This window comes from Mchenga conophoros, linkage group LG7, assembly GCF_057382185.1.
Source record: "Mchenga conophoros isolate Kocher_MC1m ecotype Shallow Benthic linkage group LG7, M_conophoros_male_GT1.1, whole genome shotgun sequence".
NCBI lineage: Eukaryota > Metazoa > Chordata > Actinopteri > Cichliformes > Cichlidae > Mchenga > Mchenga conophoros.
The window spans coordinates 48870191-48891130 of NC_140532.1; the positions used below are offsets into that span (position 1 = coordinate 48870191).

At 40.4% G+C, this 20940-nt stretch overlaps 1 protein-coding gene across 11 annotated transcripts in view; it reads left to right on the forward strand.

The window, feature by feature from the left end:
• Positions 1-20940, forward strand: part of nedd4l (NEDD4 like E3 ubiquitin protein ligase) — a 41700-nt gene that overhangs the window by 18153 nt on the left and 2607 nt on the right. For 2 of the 11 annotated variants that reach the window (XM_085279838.1, XM_085279842.1), the window contains 26 exons: positions 179-214; positions 867-917; positions 3191-3252; positions 3528-3630; positions 4450-4604; positions 5469-5604; positions 5719-5904; positions 6027-6104; positions 7586-7645; positions 8703-8840; positions 9780-9965; positions 12359-12556; positions 12808-12885; positions 14613-14667; positions 15966-16024; positions 16350-16415; positions 16577-16806; positions 17502-17623; positions 17796-17866; positions 18062-18157; positions 18276-18349; positions 18451-18511; positions 18908-18967; positions 19270-19377; positions 20102-20198; positions 20597-20669. In XM_085279838.1, the coding sequence (XP_085135964.1) occupies positions 179-214; positions 867-917; positions 3191-3252; positions 3528-3630; positions 4450-4604; positions 5469-5604; positions 5719-5904; positions 6027-6104; positions 7586-7645; positions 8703-8840; positions 9780-9965; positions 12359-12556; positions 12808-12885; positions 14613-14667; positions 15966-16024; positions 16350-16415; positions 16577-16806; positions 17502-17623; positions 17796-17866; positions 18062-18157; positions 18276-18349; positions 18451-18511; positions 18908-18967; positions 19270-19377; positions 20102-20198; positions 20597-20669 (2639 nt within the window). Of the gene's footprint in view, positions 1-176; positions 215-866; positions 918-3190; positions 3253-3527; positions 3631-4449; positions 4605-5468; positions 5605-5718; positions 5905-6026; positions 6105-7585; positions 7646-8702; positions 8841-9779; positions 9966-12358; positions 12557-12807; positions 12886-13559; positions 13575-14612; positions 14668-15965; positions 16025-16349; positions 16416-16576; positions 16807-17501; positions 17624-17795; positions 17867-18061; positions 18158-18275; positions 18350-18450; positions 18512-18907; positions 18968-19269; positions 19378-20101; positions 20199-20596; positions 20670-20940 lie in introns of all 11 variants that reach the window. The other 9 variants (XM_085279840.1, XM_085279832.1, XM_085279843.1 and 6 more) reach the window with 7 other exon arrangements.

Genomic DNA, 20940 nt, shown 5'->3' on the forward strand with positions numbered 1-20940 from the left:
TTTAATTTTTTGTAATTGTGGTGAGTGGGAGAGCGTATAATTGACAGTCAGTAGGTTTTTTTTGTTGCACTACTGTAGTTGTCTTTGCGTAAATCTGTCACTGCATCATTCAACCCAGCTTGTGTGTCAATCAGTTAGTTTATGCCTGTTGTCTAAATCAGTTGTGTCCTACACACAGGCTACTTCCAAGAATGGGCTTTTCCATCTCGGACAGGTAATCCATACTCTGTAACGGACAAATCTATGGGCCTCTTAAATTTCAGACACAAACCTTCCCTGTTTTAAATTTTTCCTTGTGGTCACATCTGCCCTTCTCTCCCTCTGTCCAGCTGATTTGGCTTTTATCTGGTGGCTGTAGATGTTTTTTTCCTTGCTGGGATCGCAGGTTTTTCTCCCATAAAGTGTTGCAAAAGGCCTGTCCATAAATAAATCTCGCTCTGAACCTTCTGTCTGGACACATGTGGAAATCTGTCCTGATTGATAGAGAAGCTGATCTTAAATCATAACTAATCAAGTGCAATTGTTTTCAGTAAGACCGCGTGGAAATACTTGAACAGTTTTTCTTTACTGCCTTTAAACTTTAGATTCTCAGGTTTCCACATGTGTTCACAAATTAGGCTGGAGGTCACTGTATTTCTGGATGGGGCTGTCCATGAAATGAACTTCTTTTTGCCTTTCTTTCCACCTGTCTTTAATACATACAAAATGCTGCTGGATAATCTGGTGATTTTTACCTCAACATTGTGGTTTTCCCTTCATTATCCCTAATGATACTTCGGGCTTTTCACAGACACACTCAAACAAAAACAAAAAGTCATTCTTTTTGAATTTCAGCTTCTAAATGTGACCTTTTTCTTTCCCTCTAGACTAGAGATGATTTCCTGGGGCAAGTTGATGTTCCTCTCAGTCATCTGCCAGTAAGTTATTTACATCTCTGCTGTCATTTATTTACGTCTGTATGTGTGTAAAGCTTGAGTGCGTGTGGACACTCTGGCTGGTTTAGCACTGTTTTGAATGCTCAGCTGTTTCTTATCTACAATTTTGCTGTTCCTGATTAACCTCTGTGAAGGTCAGGGAGGGAGTTTGTTTGTGTTTTCCCATCTTGAGTGTGAGAACGTGCTAGTCACAGGTAATGCTTCTGTTGTGATTAAACAGCGCTCTCTGTATTAGAAAGGGAAAGCGGGCTGTCTAGCATGTAAACACACAACATCGACCTGCAGAATCAGGGTGCTTGGGAATTTTTACAGTTGAGGTCTGATGCAAGCACAAGCCATTCTCACACCTGCAACTGTTCAGCTGGACTGGACAAGAAATGTTTTTTTTTTTGGTTGTTGTTGTTTTTAAAACCTTCTTAAGTAGTAAGTCGGTGTGATGCAAGAGTAAACCAGGTAGTTGTCTCGCGTCTGATGTCCTTCTGTCCTCTGCATACTCTGCACAGAGAACACGTTTGAAGTTGCTTCTTGTGAAAATGGCAAAACTGAGTAGAGCTCTTATGTGCAAAAGGCTTAAGAGACCTACAAATCATCCTGAAGCAGCAGCACCTCTGCACATTTGGGAGCTTTGCTGCCAGCTTGGTTGTGGCTCCCTAAAGTTCTGTCTTAGTTGTCGACCTTAAAAGCCTATCAGTAAAAGTTTTTGGGGTTAATTATTAATGCCCTATTTGGGTCCCACAGGCCCAGGAAATTATTAGCAGATAAAAGCTTACAGCTGAGTCACGTTGAGAGTTGAAGCCTTGGGACAACATGGATAATATTTAGTCCTGATGTGACTTATGCTAAAAAAACAAAACAAACCAAGGCTTGTTTTTAATTAATAGTTACTGGGCATAACTTAGTCATGTCTCCTTTCTCCGTAATAGCTTCTTGTAAATGTCCTTTTACTTTTCATGAAACAGGACATGAATACTGACTCATCAGAGTCCATCTGGTAGCTACATTTTCCTTATGGAACCGTGACCTCCTCTTAGCAAATAACAGGACAACGCCATTCCTCTTTTTCTTGGTCGTCTGTATTTAAGCAGGCTCCACACTCAACTACCTCTTTTTACCGGGCTCTGTGTTGTATGTGGTGAGACCAGATAAATAAAAGCACGTGAGGTCTGAAAGTTTAGCAAATCAAAAACCATGTATGATTGGAATTTCCCCTTTAAAGTCATCTGCTTTTGCACCTCTGGACTTCTTGCAGTGCTGCTGCTAATTTTAGATGGGACCGTGAAACTGCCAGGACATCCATACTACTGTGCATTTCTGTCTCAAACTGAGCTGACGTTTGTAGTAAGGATTATCATCAGGCTGATGAGAACTAATCTCCGGAGATTCTCAACTTGGAGACCGAACAGTGTTTTCATTGAAAGGGTGTTGATGTTCAAGGTTAGGACAGCAGCTTAGGTAGTGAGCTCGTTGGTCGTTTTTGCCACATTCACAGTTTGCTCCACTGAGGCCAGATTTAGGTCTATGAGTCCATAATGACCTCAAACTATGGGTGACCAGTCATTATAAACAACTTGAACTGTGCACCATCTTATTCGCTACTCACCTGACTCATCAGAGTTGCCTCCCTGTGACTTTAACCTCTTCAGATTGGAGGAGGACAGAGTGGAGCTCCATGGACTGAAAAGTGTCTGCAGAACTTGCTTTAGTCCACAAGGAAAACATCCTAAATGGGAGCTTGATTGATAAAATTAATATTAGATATTATTTTATGTTAATACTGCCCCTAATATTTTGACTTGGAATTTTGTTCCAATCTATTTCATATTCCTGCTTTGAGGAGCCCCACCTAATATTTTGAGACCAGTGTTTTGACTGTAATTGAGGTCCATTATTTGGAAACTTGACACTGGTACTTTTCACACATGTTCTTTTTCCTTTTACAAAACTTTCCAGCATTTTCTTTTAAATATGAAAACTGACTTTTGGCCTCAGCGGTATCTCACAGGGCATTATGCGATGAGCAGCCAGCACGGACTGGTTTGGCCCTGTCAGAGAGCGGTGTGAGATTGCTGTGAATTACAAAAGGCTGCTCAATATGTAACAGGAGAAGCTCAGGATTGCATAATGATCCTGGGATGTCTGTGCAGAGGGTTGTACCCTCTGTTGAAAGCTGGCGACTGTGATATTCTGATATCGCAACATGTGTATTTGCTTGTGTTCACTTAAATGCCGTCAGCAAAAACCTCCTCTATTTGCAGACAGAGGATCCTGCCATGGAGCGGCCCTACACGTTTAAAGACTTCCTGTTGCGGCCAAGAAGGTCAGTTTTGGCTTTGTTTGATATAAAATGAGAAAACGTAGATGGCAAATAGTAGCTGCTTTTTTGTGTCTGTCTAGTTTGCCCCCTGTTAGCAAGTGGAGTAGACAGTGACACATTATTAAACTTAGATCTTGGTTCACAACACTGTCTAGACTCTGGCCATATTGGAGTCTAGACAACGATAACTTCATGCGGCTGTCAGCTAAATACTGAACTTTGAATTCCAACTAGGACTAATGAGCAGGAAGTATTTAAAGCAGATGTTTTCCTTTCAGTCACAAGTCCAGGGTGAAGGGTTACCTGCGTCTGAAGATGGCCTATCTGCCCAAACAAGGAGGTCATGAGGAGGAGGGGGGAGACATGAGGGAGGAGGCTGAGGTAAGGTCTAATCCTCTGTTGTTAGTATAAACTGCTGACTTTGCATTACCTAAGACATTCTTTGGACTGTTTTTTCCACAATAAAAGCAAACCAGATTCTACTGTTATTCCTTTCTGCCACATGAAGGCAACATAGTTCTAAGCTTGAAAGTGAATGTCCCACTGTGAACCAAAAGTAATGTGAGAGCATCTTTCTTTTTTCTTTTATTATTTCTCTGAGAATTTGGGAAGCCGCTCACTGCCAGCATCTGGTAAAAGTCTTTTCCAGGTCAGGGTCTGGAAAAAACATTTACAATGTGGCCTGTTATTTGGAGAAAATTGAGCTTTTCCTACTTTAATATGTGTTCTTGGATGTGTGGAAGAGAGCTAGAGAGCGAAAGGCTTCACAGATAAGATGACATTTAGCAGCCAAAGCGTGAAAGCTTAAATGGCACCCCTCGTGTTCATACTGCAAAAAATTTCCCTTCCCCCCCGACTGTCTGTATTTCTTTTTTCTTTTTCATTGTATTAAAGCCTCATTACTAATGCTTATTTTCTCCTTTGTAGTAGCTCTTTTTTCTGCCTACGTATTAAATTAAGCGTAAAATTGCCAACACTACGAGTGAGATTGTTGCTTAAACATCAGCTCCGTCTTGGATTGTAGGCATAGATACACCTGCCTGCTGGCAGCTATGAAACACAGGCATTAAGTAAATGTTTAGTAAAACATGAAAACAAAAAAAACAGCAGAAAAATATAACCAGCTAAATCTTTAATGTACTTCTTTCTGATCTTTGGCTTAAACCTACCATACTACCCTTCAACCATACTGTCTTTCAGGGTTGGGATGAGTCTGCTGACTCAGGCTCCCAGCGACCCCAGCAGCTGCTGCCTCCTTTGCCTCAAGGCTGGGAGGAAAAAGTGGACAACCTGGGACGCACCTACTACGTAAACCACAACAACCGCACTACACAGTGGAAACGGCCTTCCAACGTGTACGCCTGATCTCGCACTAATACAGCCTCGAACTTTTCACATGTCACTGTTGGTTTTTATACATGAAAAAAATCACAGTGTTAAAGTCTGAGGATTTTTGCCCATGTACTGCAAGCTTAGTGAGGAAATACTCTTCAAAAATATTATTTAAGATGTTTTTGTTTTGTTGTTTTTTTTAACATCAAAACAACTGGCGTCGGCCACAGTTATTCCTATTTGTAGACGTTACACTCCTTTAAAAATTTATAATTGGACATTTTAAAATATACACAAATTCCCTCTCTATACACACAATAATGCCATATTCCATGTCTCCACTTAATTGGGAAATTATTATTATTAATTATATAGATATATTAAAAAGAAAAAATGAATTACAATATTTTTAAAAAGTTCAATTTTTGAGCTTTATCACTTTTTCTGCTAAAAACTAAATGAGTGCACACAGGGTAAAAACAAGCCCCTTAGCTTAGCTTTGCACAAAACTGAAGACAGAAGAATGGACTGAATGTCAGTAATCTAATGTGTTTGTCCTTGGCTAGCCTTCTGACTTAGCTTTATATTTAGGAGACAGATAGAAGAAATGCTTTTAACCTTCTGAGGTAGCTCTTAGCAGTAAAATGAAAGAGCATATCGCTCGTCAAAGTAATCCTTCAACAAAGTATACGCGGTTGACAAAACATGATGGACATATTTTATATCATCATTATTCTGAGCACACCTGATAGACTGTAAATTGTTGTTGAAATAACTAAATATAACAGTGTTTGGCTCTTGTTACTAAATAATCCTGCACAGGAGAATTAATTCATGATTATTAACTTTTGGTTTCCATTCATATTTTCTCACCAAATCTCTCTCAGAGACGTGATTTCAGAGATTGAGAGTGACAATCAACAGCGGCAAATCCATCAGGAAGCCCACCGCGTTTTCCGATCAAGGCGCCACATCAGTGAAGACCTGGAGAACGAGCACCTGGAGCCCAGGGACTTGGATAATGTGAGGGGGGGGGGAAAGAGCAGTCCACTCACGCACACTTAAACTCATCTACAGTGGTATATTTCCAAAAGATCTGTGTTACATCAAGATTTTGTCTCTTTGTTGTGCCGGTAGTCTTGGGAGCTCATCACAGAAGAGGATAACGACAGCTTGGCTCAATCTCTGCCCGGTCCCTCCTCCGTTTTGACACCACAGCACACACCAACACCCATCACCCAGGAGTTCTCAGAAGACTTAAATCTGAGGCTGTCGCTGACTCCCGATACAAACGGCGAAGTGCCAGGGCCCAGCTCTGCTTTGGTGAGACTGGAGAACCGTTAATTTTCCATTGTCAAAAACCTGGACCTGGTGTAAATGTAGGCAGCCAAACAAGAGGCAGCGCTGGCAGCGGCGTTTATTCTCTCTTTGCTTCCTTTGAACAGAGCCAGCTGTCAAACAGACTCCGTTCCTCAAGTATGACGGATGGCGTCAGTGATCAGGCCCAGGCTCCTCCTCTTATGGTACATATTTCTAAAGCCACAAACCCTTCCTCCAGCTTTTTCTACTTTCCTTCTCTTTCTGTGTTGTCTAAGCAGGTTGCTAATGTCTCATTTACCTCCTCCTCGTGGATGTGTCTGTCCTGTTAGTTTACCACATGCTAAATCACCTTTCTTGCTCCTCTTGCATTTCAACCTCCAGCAGATGCTACTACCCACCTCACCCTTTGTTTCTTCCCTGCTTCAACTGTACCACTTATTCTACTTACTTTACTTTTTGTCTCTCTAGGGTTACCACACCTCTTCGTCTCTCATCACTACTCTTTGTGATTCACATTCCACTGTGTTTGATTTGTTACGTCTCACCAGAATCATGATTCCACTTAAAAACTCTGAGACAAAAAAGTAAGATTAAGAAGTGCACCAAGGTTCCCCTGGAGTCCTGAGTCATGGCGTCAGCTGGGATTCAGCTTAACAAACTGTCACAAGATCTGAGCCAGATGTTTGTCAGTCACACAGCTGCGACACAGCAGTGAGCTTTAGCATTGTTAAGAAGAAGTGACAGTACAGGTGCTCGTGTCTTTCTTTCCCTTCTATGATACGTTTCTCAGAACTGGACGACTGTTTAGAAACCATTAGAGGGGGGGGAGCATTTGTTTGAGGTCTATACAAGGATTAATGTTTTCCTGTGGGCGTAGTGAGCAACCACAGGAAATCCCTCCCCCCCCCCCCCTTCTATTTCATTATTTTTTTCTTTTGTCAATTTGACTGTAATATACTTTAAAATACGTCATTAACTTAATAGGAGGATATGAGGTAGCTTTAATTTGACGGTACAGATTTAAAATTGTTCCCATATTTTAGTTTTCTATTTGTTTTGGCAGTAGTAGCTATTAAATTGCTTTATAAAAGGCTGCTGTTGGAGGACTGATATTGTTTATGTACTTCTGTGTAAGCAGAACAACACCTAGTTGCATATCTGCGTTTAAAACGGAGAAACAAAACGTGTACATGAAAGAAAATACATTTTCTTTCATTTTTTTCCTTCAAAATTTGATTGTTTTGTTAAGGCTGGTTCCTTTTTCCACCTTCAGCACTGTAAATCACTTACCTGCTTGCACATTTTCAGGACGCACCTGTTTCTGGTTGAAATTAAAGATGCTGCACATTGAATGGAGGGGGGAAAATCTGTTTTCCAAAGGTTATTGATTGCACAGGGATGATACTTCTTTTTGTCCCCCTCTTGCCAATCACAGCAGCCGTTTGCTTCACTCTGTGTCCTGTGTCCTTGCTGTTCAGTCACTGCGCTCTTAGGCCCATAACCAAAAGATTCTCTCGTCTTTCTGCCACTCCTCACCTCCTCTGAGAATGAATTTTCCCCCCTTTTGTCCACTCAGTTTTCCTCTTTCAGCCTTCGCTTGTGCCCACACTTGGCTCTTAACTTACACCCTTAAAACATAACCTATTGTGAACTAAAGACCCTCTTCCATGTTGTCTACCACCAGCAGAGTTCCCAGTCCAGAAGAACGAGAGCTCAAACAGTCTCAGGTGGTGAGGAGCCTATGGTAATATCTCAGTTTATGCACAGCACTATGTAGGATGGGACTGTCACCCGACTAGTTTTGTGAATGACTTCTAATCCTGCACTCAGTTAGAGCTTACTCATTAGGAAGATTTCCTCATTGTTACACCAGTGTTGCTTTCCAGTAAAGTCCTGTACGAGCATATGCTGAGCAGGGCAGTGTGATCAAGAAAATGATATCACAATAGAGTCACATTTTAGGTCAAGACTAAAGCCATGTAGCTGTTTCTTGGCAGCTATGCAAGGGAGTAATATTCATTTAAATCCCATTTTTCACAGCGTGAAATCACTTTGCAAATTCAGCGAAGTACAAACTTACAAGAAATGCTTGCGTGCATTTTAAATTATTTTTGCAGTGTAGAAAATAATACAGCTTTTTTTCAGTTCCTGTGGACCAGGAAAGCCCTAAACAGCACTGTTACTTATTAATTTATTGACAGGAACATTATTTTATTCCCCTAAAAATCAGATCATATGCCAAATGATGATCTGTACTTTATAAAATCATCAAAAAACAGATTGCCCCTTTCACACTACACATACTTCATAATGGACGCAAACAGCTTAATAAAGCAATTACTTTTGAACACATTAGAAACATAAATCATCATGATTAGCACATAGCTTAAAAACCTGTCTTTTCTTTATTCTCTTATTGTGATCTGCAGCGTTAGATCAGAAGTTGTCTGTTATATGTGTGTGTTTCTGTGTTTGTGTTTTGACCAAGAACTGACAGCCTAGCTGTAAATAACGAATGCCACTGATCAGTCATTGATAACGAGCCATGACGCTGCATCGTAAAATGTTGCCAGTGTTCAGCCATGCTGTCTGTGTAATACATCACCAGATTATGCTGTGATTATTTGGTTGACACTCTGTAATGTTTATGCTGGAAATGGTTAATAGTTCACTTAGTTGGATTGTAATAATCTATTCCCTGCAACCTCAATATAAAATATTAGAGCCCCTCCACTTGTCTAAATGTACTAGTCTGTACTGATTAGCCATATTTGCTTTGCTCTCTCTCTGCACTTGGCCAGTCTCCCTCGTCGACTGCTTACACCTTGACCACCCCTGGCCTGCCCCCTGGATGGGAGGAGAGGAAGGACGCCAAGGGAAGAACTTATTACGTCAACCATAACAACCGCACCACTACATGGACTAGGCCAGTTGTGCAGGTACAGCAGGTCTGAAGTGTAGCTGTCGGGCTGGCTGGACCGTAACCCGGCCCCATGATTCTTCACCTGTGTGTTGGATCTCTTCCCACTCTATTCCCCCTCCTGTGTTTCTCCTTTTCTCTGTGTACAAGAGTGAAAGAAAAAGAGAGAGAGCTTTTAAATGTCAAAGTTCTGCGTTGTTTTGTTTCCTACTTTGTCCAACTTTTACTGTGCGTCTTCCTTCTCTTGTCTAGCATTTTGTGTAACACAAGGATGAAGTTCAACTGTGTATTGGTCACGTGTTTCTAAACCCTGGCATGGGACCGCAACCACTACTCTTCCCTCCCTCCTCCCATTTCCACTCCATTTTTCCACCCTGCCTTTCTGTCTGCAAGCGAGGCAGCCCCACGTAAGCAGTGCTCACAGAGAGACAGAGGGGACTGGGTGTATGTTTAATGCTCTCCTTTGAAATCCACCCTTGCATTTGTGCCTTTTTATGGTCAACTCTGTAACTCTGTGACTGTATTATAAATGTCATAGTCTCCTCATTCTCTGATCCTCATCTGTTTTCTTAAGTACTCGGAAGGAGAGGCAAATCTATCAAATAATTCCTCTGTGTTTGCTCTGAAGTTATACCCCGCTGTAAATGTGGGCTGTACCTCCCACCTCATCTAGGGGTGAAAGTTATGTGGTAATCTCACTATTTCAAACCTTTGTCATTGTTTTCTAGTTGGACATAAAATCCTATTGTTGTTTTGTTTGTGGCCCTGAAATGACCCCTGCCTTTGAGATTTTAGTGGCTTATTTCCCAAGGAAAACAAAGCCTGCATCCAGACCTTTCCAGTGCAGAAAAGCATGCTTCTCAAAGAGACTTTCTTTTTATTTTTTATTTTTGGCAAACGGCATGGCATGCTTGATTTCTTCCCAACCTAACCTCAAAAGTGCTGTTCTCACTGACAGCTGACTGAAGATGGCGCCAGCACCTCAGCAGCAGCAGCAGCAGCATCAGGAGGAGCCTCAGCCCTGGCACCTGCATCCACCCCTTCCTCCTCCTCCAATGCCTCCAACAACCACCTCCATGAGCCCCAAGTCCGACGACCTCGTAGCCTCAGCTCCCCTACTGTCACCCTTTCCACCCCCTTGGAGGTGAGAATTAGCCACCTGTACTGTCCCTCTCCACCATCATTCCCATCTCATTTTCCTCTACATACTTGAGGACCACCTATTTCTGTCCTACCTTCCTGAATCTTTACCCTCTTGTCCTTTCTTTCCATGTGCTCCAAATGACTAAATCGTGATCTTCACTTTCTCACACTTCTGCCTGTTCCTTCTAAAGATTAACATTTCCACCTGTTAGCTCTCCTCTTTTCAGGTTGCTGCTTTTGTCTTCTCCTCATTGCCAAACTTAATGAAATCTTCTCAAGTGTTGTTGGGATCTCTCCATTAATGACAGTTTTCTTTTTTCATATTGCTCTTACTTTCTCCTCATTAATGAAAGTTGAGCTCATGACTGTGTACTAAAGGACCTTGCAGCTAAACACTGATTAGATGAATAATATGATCCGAGCTTTCCTTAAGCACCTTGATTCACGCTATGGTTTAAAAGAATAATAGCATGAACCTGGTGTGGTAAATCTAAGATGGCTAAATTACTTAAATTGATAATGGGCCCCTAATGATGTCATTTGTTAAAATAAAACTAGGGACATACAAGTGAAGGAGTGAAAAAACTATTAAATAAAGACTGTTTTGGTAACGCAATGGCCAATCGGTTTTATTTGGGAAGGCGTGACAAATTGTAAATAAGGAACTTAAGGAAGGCTGTGTCAATATTACTGTGTGTTTGCACAAGTTTTTATAATCAAATAAGACCCCATTCAAGGCTAATTCATTCTCCGATGCTACTCTATGCTAACAAAACATCAAAGGTCTAACTAAAGTAACAAAGCACACAGAAAGCTTAATAGACATCTGTCTTTCTGCCAAGGAGATTTTATGTAGCCAATCCGTGTACATTCCTGGTGTTTGACTCATCTAGTGGACAGATTAAATATTAGCTTTTTTCATTACTGCTTTTTAATAACCTGAATGTTAACGACCAATAGCAATTCATAGAGTCATCCATGTTACGTTGTTCCCAACATTATGCTTTATATGACTGCTTTCTCTCACTCATTGGTCAGAGGGTGTTAATATTCACACAGCATAAGTGGTTAATGCGTTAGCCGTATAACACCTTGGTAAAATATTGAAATTTCTACTTCACATTTTAATGTGTTTTTTTTTTTTTTTTTTTTTTAAGCTGCAGGCTACATCATGCAGATAACCTTTGAGGTTGTCAATTTAATTGCATCGCATTAATTTGCACGTACATTTTTTCCTCAACCTAAATTATGCACTACGAATGCAAATGTAAGTCTGATCAACACGTTTGTAGAAATGCATGATCTCATCTAGTGCTTCTGCAGCCTTTTAATGGCTTCGTTCGGTGGCGAAGATGCTACCTAGGGAACAGACCTGAACAAGGTTTAATTAAAGTGTGTGCGAGTATTGTGGAAGTAAAAGGAAGCGAAATAGTCGCAGCAGATTGTTGTAATTACAACTTGCAGGGGATGTGGTTAATTAATGCACTCTTCTCTCTTGTTTGAAAGAAGAAAAAAAAAAAGGTCAATCAGTGATGATTACTGCTATTAAAAAAAAAAAAAAAAAAAAATTATCTGATGCAGGGACACTTTTTAGTCTGGACGACATAAGGAGCTTTTACCAGAGATGTTCACTTTCCTGTATATAAATAGTTTCAGGTATTATGTTGTAATTAGGTTTCCTTTTAGCCTTGACAGAAAGCTCTGTTACCAGATTTAGATTAATGAGTTCTGCTGGATTTAAAGTAAACATTTGTTAGTTGTTCTTGTACTTCTTCAGTATCTAGGTAACCAAGAGAGAGCAAGAGAAGTCTTACGCATTATCTGGGAAGGGTGATAAATCAGATGTGTGTGACATTTTCATTTACAGGTTGATGGAGTAAACAGCATGGAACATGGAAATCAGAAATGAGCCTGGTGTTAAGTGATATAATAGTTTAAAGAGAAAAGTGGTGATGATATGTTCAAATGTTGCAAGTTTTAGATGGAAATCTCATGGTGCTAAGAATTCTAATCTTTTTCTCTCTTTTTTTATGAGCAGACAAAGAAAAAGCGATTTGTTGGAAGATGTGTTTCTGTCTTTGTTAATGATCACTAATTTTGTATCTCGCTGTCAGTCAGTGTCCGTTTAACGTCTTGATGCATTCTCAATCATCCAGGAAAGTAAATCTCCAAAAGTTGATTCTGTTCATCTGGACGTAGCGTTTTGTGGGAGAAACGTTTCGTCGCTCATCCAAGTGACTTCTTCAGTCTCCCACAAAACGCTACGTCCAGATGAACAGAATCCGAACAGAATCTACTTTTGGAGTGTCCGTTTAAGTTTCGATATGTATCCTTATTTTATCATGAAATGGGAGATAACATATTTATTTCATATCACCCCCCCCCCCCCCCCAGGGAGCCAACAACATTCAGGTACGGAGGGCTGTGAAAGACACACTTTCTAACCCTCAGTCTCCCCAGCCGTCCCCTTACAGCTCCCCAAAGTCGCAACACAAGACCCAGCAGAGCTTCCTGCCCCCAGGATGGGAGATGAGAATAGCTCCAAACGGACGGCCTTTCTTCATCGACCACAACAGCAGGACCACCACCTGGGTGAGCTAGCACATTGCTGTTTAGGGATGAAGAAAAAACGCTCTGTGATTTTAATCTAGTGATTAGAAAATGTGGGGCAGTAGTTAGTGTTGGTCTTTTAGTGACATCTGGTGGTGGTAAGGTCAATTTTATGTACACTGACAGAGCTGCTTTTTTAACTTTAATATAGAGAACAAAGTGCACGTTTAGAGTTTGTTGTGCTTTTTCCAGTATAATTGTTTACTTTCCTGTCTTTCACTGCTGACAATCAGGAGGATCCCAGGTTGAAATATCCGGTCCATATGAGAAATAAGAACTCAATGGAGCCTGGTGACCTTGGCCCTCTTCCTGTAAGTACAATTACTATAAGACTAAGTAGATATTTAACTTTTGGCCTGCAATGGAGATGAAAAACAACCTCATGAATCACAAAGACTACATACCTTTGTGCACTCATCATTAGCAATATGTACTCCGTCTTTAATGTGTGTGTAACAACTCTGCTCTTCTGGAGCAGTACAACCATGTAGTCTTAGCTAAAGTAGAATCAAGCCAACATATTAATTGGCTTTTTGTGTTATGGTGCATGTTGTAATCGGCATGTGATTGGTCTGTTTATGTTTAAAATTAAAATATGAAAGAAATTACTTTGACAGTAAAATATGAAACTTCATGTGTTCATGTGATCGGACTCCATTACACATTTCCATTTTTAGTCCTGTAAGAACAGAAGCTGTTTGTGTGAAGCTTAGCCAAGAGGGTCTGGGGACTGTAATAACCTTATTAGGAGGTGAAACCTTCCCTGGAAGTGGGCAAAATGTTACTGTAGCTAGATGTAGTATTAATAATAAGAATATTACTAATGACAGTAATAATAAAAAAGCTTTATGGGTTTGTACAACTCACAGGCTTGTGTGGTGTGTGTGCATGTGTGTATGTGTTCTCTCTCCCCCTTTCTCTTTTCTCTTCATTCTGATGGATCTAATGTATGCTTCTTCTACACCTGGCCATGTCTGTTTGGCAGAACCTACCAGAGGAGGTTGGTTGGTGCCTCCCTCCCTCTGCCTGCCTACCTGTCTGGTCCAGTCCAGTCTGGTCAAATGCCTGCAGACAGCTTTCTGTTTTCTTTTTTCTTTTTTTTTTCTCCTCTTCTCTCTTTCTTTCTTTCAATCTTTTCTTTTTTCATGACCAGCATGGGTGGATTGTCGCTCTACCTCCTTGGTATTTTACCCCACTTCCTCTCTCTGTGTGCAGCCTCCTTGCACCACTGCCGCTCCTTCTGTTAGTGTTTAACATTTGGAGCTCCCCATCATTGTCCTTGGATCTCTCAGTCTGTATCAATGTCTGAGAAACGGTTAACACTAGATGGATTTCCCAGGCATTTGTTGGAGTTGGACTGACTGAAGGAGTGAGACTAGAGTACATAATGGGAGTAAAACAATGAGGGAGGGAGGTTTCAAAGGAAACACAAGGAGCTATATATATATATATATAAATACATATATATCAGAGGAAGGAATTGGCTGTATGCTGCATGTATTCTCAGTTTTTTCAGCCTGGTCTCCACTCATGCAGCAGCAGCATACTTACACATATACCGTACGTCTTGTAGCTACACCTTGTTCAACAGATTGAACTGTGCCTTTCCCCCCACCCCTTTACACTCAGTCTACTGTAATGTTTTTATTTGCTTGATTGCTGGTGCCGTACGAGTGTGTGTGGCCTGTGACACTGTACTGAGTGGTCACCGTGTCAGTCGTGATATACTGGTTTGAACTCATAGTGGTGATTTAACCTTTATGTTGTGGTCGTATCCCTGCCTTGCTGATGTGCCAGACCGAACTCAAATAAGGCACAAAATCCTTTCATTTCCTTTGTCGGTGTTTGATTGAGCTTACCTTGCTTGCAGTGCTGGGATGTCATTGTTTGGACCATTTAATGGTCACTGAAGTTCAATTAAACATAAATTTGAAGAAAAGGAAAAATAAATGGATGGATTTAAATTGCTATTTGAGCACGGCCTGTTTATTGGTGCTTTCTAGTAGATTCTTATTCTTCCTCTCTTCTTCTTTTTCAGCCTGGATGGGAAGAAAGAGTTCATACAGACGGACGCACCTTTTACATCGACCACAGTAAGATACCTTTTCCATGCTTGCATTTGGTTATGTGTGCAGTCATGTGAAAAACCAAGTAACACCCTGTTATTCGGTTGCTCATAAAGCCACATTTAGCAGCAAGAAACACGAGGTAGCTATTTTCTGGATGACCTTATCAGTCTCTCGGATTGTTCTGGAGGAATTTTGGCCCACCCTTTTTTATAAAGATTTGCTGCTGTGCTTGGGATTATTGTCCTGATTAAGCCTTAACTGTCAGACAGATGGCCTGATGTTTGACTCTTGAATACAGTTCATGGCTGGGGAATGACTGCAAAGTAAATTTAAGCTGTGCTAAGATGGTGTGTTTGATTTTTAGCAAATGTGGTCCTGTGAATTATGGCAGAATATCTCCATTTTGATATCTCTACCTGCAGTTCTGGGAATCTGTATTTCCCATTGGGTTACCTTGTGCTGTTACAGTTTAACAGCTGTACTACATTTTGTGTACTTGCCTTCTACTGTACTTTCTTGCTGGATCCAGTTTATGATCATCGCTATGTTACAATGGACTTTTACTAATAACATTCTCTCTGATAGCAGTCAGACTGCACTCTTCTTTAATGCCGGGATGTTTAACTCCTCCGGATACTTTACATCACTTCCCACAAACTGTTTTAGACTACTCAGGAATAGACTTTTCCCTCGATTTGGCTCTCTCATGAAGGCTAAGTTCCAAACTAGCTGTTGGTGTTCACCTGATCTGACTTGAAGACAGTCAAGTATTTCACCTCACCAACTCTGACCTCCATGCCATCCTTTTGTTGAGTTTCATCTAGTCACATCAAGTCTGTTAGTAAATCAGACCTAGTAGATATGTTAGGGCATGGCTTTAGCTTTTGTTGACATCATCATCAAATCCTTTGAATAGTCTATCCCTGCAACACGCCTATTCATGAACTCCGTGAACCCTTTCACTTTGGCTTCAGAACGCACTACAGCACAGAGACTTCTCTCATCAAGATCACAAACAACCTTCTCATTGCTGCAGACTCTGGCTACATCATCATCCTCATTCTCATCATCCTCTCAGCAGCTTTTGACCTGTTTGTTCCTGTGGCAGCAGTAAGGGTGTACTAAGTTTTTTACAGGATAGCATGGAGTCCTATGAAAACCTTCTTTTTCACATTATATTGCTTTTCTGCCATTATTTTTGTTTCTTATTTACTCAAACTGGTTTCAAACATCTGTTTCGTCCCAGTGTCCCTGAACATAATTTCTTAAAGATACAAATGAAATGAAGTGAAATTATGTTCTGTTGTGTTCATTTTATCCAGATACAAAGAACACGCAGTGGGAGGACCCGCGTCTACAGAGTCCAGCCATCACAGGACCCGTGAGTTGTTTCCTCTTACTGCCCCACTTGTTTAGGGAGTCGCTACATACAAATGACAGCTTTTTCTCTTAACATAGCAGTTCTATCTGCCGTGCACTCTCATCAGCCCCGGCCCGTCTGTGCACAGCAGAGATAAATCACTTAGTTGTTGCATTTGTAACATGCTAACCTGGTGTCCTTCTGTGTACCACTTCAGACTTCACTCTCACTGGAAGGTCGCCACCATGTTGCGCTTGTGTTTACACATTTATATCAGGAAACCCAACGAGGAGACTGATAATTTTTTGACTGTTTCTTGACTTCTGTGTTTTGTTTGTCTTTGCAGGCGGTTCCCTACTCCAGAGAATTCAAGCAGAAATATGACTACTTCAGAAAGAAATTAAAGAAACCGGTAAGACTTTCTATCCTGTGTCTCTAGTTTCTGTCTGTGCTACTCTTGCATAATGACACATTGACATTACTTTCTTCTAAAAACAGTCTTGTTTTAGCTGTTTCTATTATTATTATTTCCAACAAAACACATGTTACAGTTTTTACTTTTAACCATTTCAGGCTGACATCCCTAATCGATTTGAGATGAAGCTACACAGGAACAACATCTTTGAAGAGTCTTACCGTCGAATCATGTCATTAAAGAGGCCAGATGTTTTGAAGGCACGTCTATGGATCGAGTTTGAATCGGAGAAAGGATTAGACTACGGCGGTGTGGCCAGAGAGTGGTTTTTCCTCTTATCTAAGGAGATGTTCAATCCTTATTACGGCCTTTTCGAATACTCTGCCACGTAAGTGTCTGCTCGTTTGTGTGCGCCTCCTTTAAGAGCTGCTTTTGAGACTGAAGAAAGGCGTTGAACCCTTGAGAATTCAACAGGATCTCACACACCACTCAGGACATAGTGTTACACAAAGCTAGTCGTAAAGGAACCATTCTTTCTGTTCTGAGCCATGAAAACATCCATCTCTACTCATTTATTGCGTTAGCTGTTGAGGGGCAGTGCTGCCGTGTCATCCCCATGAGACTTGTGAAAGTTTCCTTTTACTTTGATTAGCTTTTCCTCTTATTCAAAAAGCCAACGTCGAACAAGGGTTTCCCACACACAATACGCATTAAGGTGGTCAAAGTGTCTTATGTTGTACCGTCATCAATATTTAATGACTTTGTTCTCACATATTTTTGACATGAGGTACCCAAAGAAAATAAATGGTGACATTTAAGGGCAAAGAATTGAAAGTTTTAAATGGAAAAAGTAGTCTATAGATGTGGTTCAATGAAAAGCTAATAAAACTTTTTGAAATCGCCTTAAAAGATGTCTGTCTCCACTCCACTGTTCCTATTTGTTTGTGTTTTTTGTTTTTTCTTTTCATTGCTTACCTAAATTACTTACTTTGTGCTGTGTATGCTTTTAAACGTCTACTCTTATGATATCGATATTACTGTCTAATCGAATACTTTTTTAAATCTGTGCTCATGTCTTTCCAGGGACAACTACACTCTCCAAATTAATCCCAACTCTGGCCTATGCAATGAGGATCACCTCTCCTATTTCAAGTTCATCGGGCGTGTTGCTGGAATGGCCGTGTTTCATGGAAAGCTGCTGGATGGTAGGCGACTTGATTGTAGAGGATTGCTTTGATATTGCAAAGTTGGCACAGAATTTTAGCTCGGTTAAAGCACTTTGTCACTTGTGTTTTTAAACGTGTTGTAGAATGTAGAAAATAAAAGTGATGTTGATGATTATCATCATGTTTTGGGGTTTTTTGTGCCTCTTTTCAGGTTTTTTCATCCGACCATTCTATAAGATGATGCTAGGAAAACAGATCTCTCTTAAAGACATGGAGTCTGTGGTAAGGTTTCTTTTGCACTACAGAGCCAGTGACTTTGGATCTGTGAAATATTTATTCTTTGAACTTGCTTTACTAAAATAAATACATATATTTTTGCTTAGCTTTCTTTGGAACAGTTTCACATTGATGAAGTCAAACTCTTCTTTCTCACAAGTGAAGGCCAATGAATTCTTTAATTTTCTTTGTGTCTAATAGGACAGTGAGTACTACAATTCTCTGAAGTGGATTCTGGAGAATGATCCCACTGAACTGGACTTGAGGTTTTGCATTGATGAGGACAATTTTGGGCAGGTGTGCAGGCATCGAAGCAGTCACTTTTAATCAGTTAAAACCTCATTTTAATTTCAGTATACTAATGTTATTGCATATCAGAAGAAAACTCAGCTTCTTTTTTTTTTTTATCCTTCAGACCTACCAGGTTGACTTGAAGCCCAGTGGCTCAGACATGGTGGTCACCAATGACAACAAGAAGGAATACATAGAGTAAGTATTTTGATTTTCATGTCATCCGTTGACTCATATTTATAAACAAAATTGCAATCATCTGCTCATCTACAATAATATATGAATTTTTCCTCCGTCAGTCTGGTCATTCAGTGGAGATTTGTCAATCGGGTCCAGAAGCAGATGAACGCTTTCTTGGAGGTATTTATGTACAGCCATATGCTTACCACTCGAGGGCAATGTGGCCACTGATTTTTAGTTAGTTTACCTAAGCCTTTGGGGTGGCTAAGAGCCCAAGAGGCAGGTCATCTACTAATCGAAAGGTTGGTGGTTCGATCGCTGGCTGCTCCAGTCTGCATGCCTAATATCCTTGGCCAAGATACTAACTCAAAGTATGAATGTGTGTGAATGTTAGCTAGAAAGCACTTACATAAACAAAGCATAGAAAAGTGCTTGTGTGAATGGTTGTTGTATAGAAAAGTGGAAAAGTGCCATATAAGGACCAGTTCATTTTACCATTACTTAGTTTAAGAGTTGAAATTAAATTCTTCTAAACCTGCTTACTTGTTATCATAATTCTTTTTGTTTAATTTTCAGGGCTTCACTGAGCTCATTCAAATAGATCTGATCAAGATCTTTGACGAAAACGAACTGGAGGTATGAATATCTTTCTAGTAAAGCTGAAAGAAAAGTTTAATTCATTAGCCAGTGGGTAAAATTAATTGTTTTTTAAATCAACATACTACTTCTGTGAGAATATTTTATCCTACTCTTAAGCTGCTTTGTCATCTTTAGACTGTCTTAAGTAACCTTGCTTGCTGGGGAAACGTATATTAAACCACTTATTTAAGGCTATAGCTGAAAGATTCGTTAAAATTTCTGTTAAGGGTTTATTTTATGGTAAAATGTGGCACCGGGTGTAAATGCTGTCTTTTTCTTTTGCCTCCGTCTCTCTGTAGCTGCTCATGTGTGGTCTGGGTGACGTTGACGTCAACGACTGGCGACAACACACCGTTTACAAGAATGGCTACTGTCCCAATCATCCCGTCATACAGTGGTTCTGGAAGGTATGCTCATTACTCAGTTACACAGTTCGAGACTCATAACTGGATGCAGCAGAACCATTTAAACTTTGTTAGTCTACGTGTTTCTGGACGTTTCATCATAAAAGCACGTTTCCCTCCATCTGGCCTGCGAGTGGAAGTTGCTGGCCTCGTTTTTGAAGATCAAAGTCTATTTGGAAGAACAGGCTTGTTTGCTCTGATGAAAGTGGTACCTGCCCCTCGTTATCATTTGTCTTGACTTGAGCGTTAACACACTCACACAGCAAACACACACCAGCCACAGAGACTGCTGTGTCGTGTCATCTGATTAAGGGCTTCGACCGCTTCAGTTTCATTTTGTGTCATCACTTTTTCCTTTAATTTTTTTATGTGTTTAGATGTACATTTATAATCTGCATATATTTGTAAGAATACTCGTTGACATAAACCTACCCTCACCGCTTGCCAATTAGTTATTAAACTAGTTGTTAACTAACTGTTAACCCTAAAATGCAGTCCAGCAGTTCTTTGAAGTTCTTTGAAGGTCACAAAGTGAGACCGTCCATGTCCTCATGCCAGAGATCTAAAACTTCATCCCCACTGGAAAACTATATGCAGAAACTTTCCTCAAATATAATTTTGTGTTGAGTTGATGGGAAAGCATTAATAAAGACAGTGTTATTTATTTATTTTTTGATTGAAAAATTTTGTTGACTTTTGGGAAATTGAAACGTTTCTCTCTCGTCAGGTTGTCCTGCTGATGGACGCTGAAAAAAGAATTCGACTCCTCCAGTTTGTCACTGGAACATCACGAGTGCCCATGAATGGTTTTGCTGAGCTTTATGGTACGTGTTTGGTGTTTGTGTGGTGTTTTCTACTTTTGTAGCAGTGTTAGCATATACTCGGCCAAAACAAGATGCAACAAGGTCACAAAAATCCTTTTCTAACAAATTGTGGTCCATTTACCACATTGAGTAAATGTAATTCCATACATAGCAAATCTTGACATCTCTTTCTAAGTTGTAAAAAGTCACATTGATTTGTTTAAAAGAAATCCTTTGTTTTAGATTTATTTGTACAGCTTTACTTGACCCAGTATTTCCATTTTAAACAAAAAACACATGTTTATGTAAAATGCAGTAAATATCCAAAGGCTTTCCTGCAGCCAAGGTCTTAAAGGGTTTAATTTGTCCTCGTGTGTGCATCAAGAGTGGAATCATAATTGTTTCTCCCGTTGTGCCAGGTTCTAATGGTCCTCAGCTGTTCACCATCGAGCAGTGGGGAACACCAGATAAGTTGCCAAGAGCTCACACATGGTATGTCACTGCTACACACACTCACAGAACAACAAAGCTGAGAGTCTGCAGCTGTGCTAGCAGCTCTGTGAAACTGCACAGTGGTGCTTAGCAAAAAATCGTATATACTTTCAGTGGCAGTCCCAGCAGGCACTTAAAGCTAAACTGACAGGAATCTCAGCTTGGCAGAGTTTTTGTCACATGCAAGGTAAAAGTGTGCAGCTGCTAAAGGTTGTTTACCATGTTATCTTTTTAAAATGTGGGAATGGTACCAGCTAGTGTGAAGACATTC